This window comes from Centruroides sculpturatus, unplaced genomic scaffold (genome assembly GCF_000671375.1).
Source record: "Centruroides sculpturatus isolate CEXI.00-Female unplaced genomic scaffold, Cexi_2.0 scaffold861, whole genome shotgun sequence".
Lineage (NCBI taxonomy): Eukaryota > Metazoa > Arthropoda > Arachnida > Scorpiones > Buthidae > Centruroides > Centruroides sculpturatus.
Window position 1 is genome coordinate 103,090 of NW_019385091.1, and position 3,052 is coordinate 106,141.

Here is a 3,052-nt window from a genome sequence, read left to right on the forward strand (position 1 = left end):
AAATATTTTTAAGTCAGAAACACACCAGTAACAGTTTAATAAAATGACCAATAAGGCATATGCCACATTATTGCAATACTAGCACAAGCTTTGATTAAACTTCATCTTCTGCTGCCCTCTTGGCAATAAACATTTTTTCACTTTGAAATAAAGTAACAAAATATTTTTATTACCATTCACTTATACTCGTATTATTAATATTTTAATTATCGAATTCTTGGTAGAAATTGCATTAAATCAAAATTGTGTTTAGAAAAATCACTGTTGACAAGGAATGTTTGTACTCATAAAAATAAATACATGATTCTATATAAATCTGGTGTTTTTTTAGATCCCCTCATATGTAGGATTCCAAAACACATTGGTTTATAAAGAAGTCAAATAGTTCTTTGGTAAAACTTTTTTTATTTTTCTAACAAATTTTAAAATTAACTATAAATATAAAAATTCTTAGTAGCAATATTCCATTTTTTTCAACAGTGTCATGTGCCATAATATATTAAAATGATTTTGTATAAATTATTACATCATTAAGTTTTCTTTATTCTTGATTGTTTCTCTATTAATTTACGAAAATATCCATCGGATATTCTCATCAGCTCGTCGAAATTGCCCGATTCGACAATTCTACCCCCGTCCAAAACCGCAATCTTGTCGGCACCGGTGATCGTAGATAATCTGTGAGCGATGACCACAACCGTCCGGTTCTTCATGATTTGTTCCAGGGCCTCTTTTATAAGAAATTCACTCTCCGCATCCAATGCACTACAATGCAATGCAATTTAATTTTCAAATTGAAATTTTCACTAATAATTTTCATTTATAATACTTACCTTGTAGCTTCATCCAGCAGTAAGATTTTAGGATCCTAAAATGCACAATAAATAAATAAATTAATTAAAGCTTTTAAGATTGTGAAGACTAAAATAAGTACAGTGGTACCTCAGGATACGAAATTAATCCGTTCTGAAACTGAGATCGTATCATGAAAATGTCATAAGGTGAATCATTTTTCCCCATACGATTACATGTAAAACCAAATAATTCGTTCCAACACAAAAAACACACTCAAAGCTAAGTTGTACATTAAAAAAAATAACTGCGAGAGTCGAACTTAGTGGAATAAATTGTTAAATATTTTTTTTCACGGAACAGTTTATAGAAATAAACAACAAACCAATATTTAAAAAGAACATAAAACTTTTTTCCCACAAACTTAATTCCGTGTTGAGGATGATACATCCAATGTGTCACCCGGAATCTACGAAAAGACGAAAGAAAACAACTATTGGACGGAGGCAGTGGGAAAAACCCAAAGACAACCCTTTATAAAAAGGAGGGGTCGATGCATAAGAGTCAGTCTCTGGAGTTTGGTGTGAACTGTGGATTTATGTGAACGGATTAGCTGCTACCCGGAACTGTTCTAATCGCCGCCGTTCCGATAAATCACTGCCTAAGAAATATCAACGTTCGAAAGAACTTTGTGCCAATATCAATGTTCGAAAGAACTTTGTTCCACACAGACTTGAGGACTAAACGACTATTTGCCAACTTATATCAAGGTATTTATCCTCGTGCAAATTAAATGTGAACTCTCTCTCATAAATACAGGTAATCGGGAAAGAAGTAGATATGTTAACTGAATCGATTGTATATAGCTTAATGCCCGTTTATTGTTCTATTTATGTATAAACAATTTATAGAGTGTAATTCTTCTGATTTTCTCTTTACGCCTCCATCTCGGAACTAAGAGTCCACATACGCGATTGCTCATGCGTAAATTCGAACGTAACGGTCTCTATGTCTACCCAGAAGACACAGTGGTGTCAGTCCTGATAAATTTGTCATTGCCGTCTTTGCCGACGCAATGTCAACCCTTCGGTCCTGTGGTGCCGAAGCATAGAGGGGGGCCCTTCATCATTGTCACAAAACTATAGTAAGGAAAACACTGAAAAATGCATTTTGTAGTTGTAAATGTATAAATAACCATAATAGAATAATAATTGATTTAAAAAAATGTAGCTACATTTGCATTTTACCTTTGAGGATAGATGAAGGTAGAGGTGTAAACTGGAGGGAGAAGGGAAATGATACTAAAACTTAACTTACATAACATTATGTAACAATAACTTATAAATAACTTAGAAAAGATTAAAAAAAATTATTGTTGTTTTATATACAGGTAGCCCTCGGTTTACGCTGGTTCAATTTACGCCGATTCACAATAACGCCACTGCACAATTCGCGATTTTGCTGTGTAATTCCCTATGCCATACTGATTTTCGTTTCAGTGTTGACGTATTTACCGAGCCGCGACATTGTACATTCGTTAAAACAAAGATTTTTATTGAATGTATTTATTTTTTCTGTTTAATATTATTGGAGGGGTATGTATACATTTGCATTAAATTAATATTAAAATACTAAACGTTTAGGTACCCACGAGTCAAGTTATCAAACTTAATAGTCCAATAAATGGCATCCGAATCCATAGCGCCATTGAATTTATCCTGTATCAGTTCATTTAGGAAAACACCTTACGACACAGTAGCACTTCCGGCGATCAAAAACTATCGTTAGTGAGACAAGTCTACTTCTTGTTGGCCAGACGATATCTATCTCTCCTTAATTTTCCCGCTCAAACTGACCTTACATATGCACTACGGCGACAGGTGGTCAACCAATCAGTGTTTCCGCTCATCCATAGTTCTACGTCGGGTTAATGTATCCTTTCAACTATGGAAAGTTTGACGGTTGAACTTTGTGAGTTAGACAATGATTGGGAGCGAAGTGCGAATGTAAAAAGGAGCATTGTCGCATCCATTTGACCATATTCCGAAATTCTCAATGAAAGAAAACAAAAATGTAAACAATTAAAGATGGATACTTCTTCCGAAAAATGTAAGAGATCCAAAACTAAAATTTTTAATAAAAACATTTAACTTTATTTTATGACAAAATACATTTTAAAAATTAAATTTATTTGTACTTTGTATTATATTGTATTAATAAACAAAATTATTTGCGTATTTTTCACTTATGTGGAACCTAA

General features: G+C 33.1%; 1 protein-coding gene across 1 annotated transcript in view; it reads right to left on the reverse strand.

Annotated features, from left to right (window-relative positions):
- Positions 1-424: 424 nt before the first annotated feature.
- The window catches only part of LOC111634541 (ATP-binding cassette sub-family B member 10, mitochondrial-like), a 30,179-nt gene continuing 27,551 nt past the window's right edge, over positions 425-3,052 (reverse strand). The window contains exons 11-12 of the mRNA XM_023379338.1: positions 834-868; positions 425-765 (exon numbers count right to left, since the gene is read on the reverse strand). Coding sequence (XP_023235106.1) covers positions 531-765; positions 834-868 — 270 coding nt within the window. The 3' untranslated portion in view covers positions 425-530. The remainder of the gene's footprint in view (positions 766-833; positions 869-3,052) is intronic.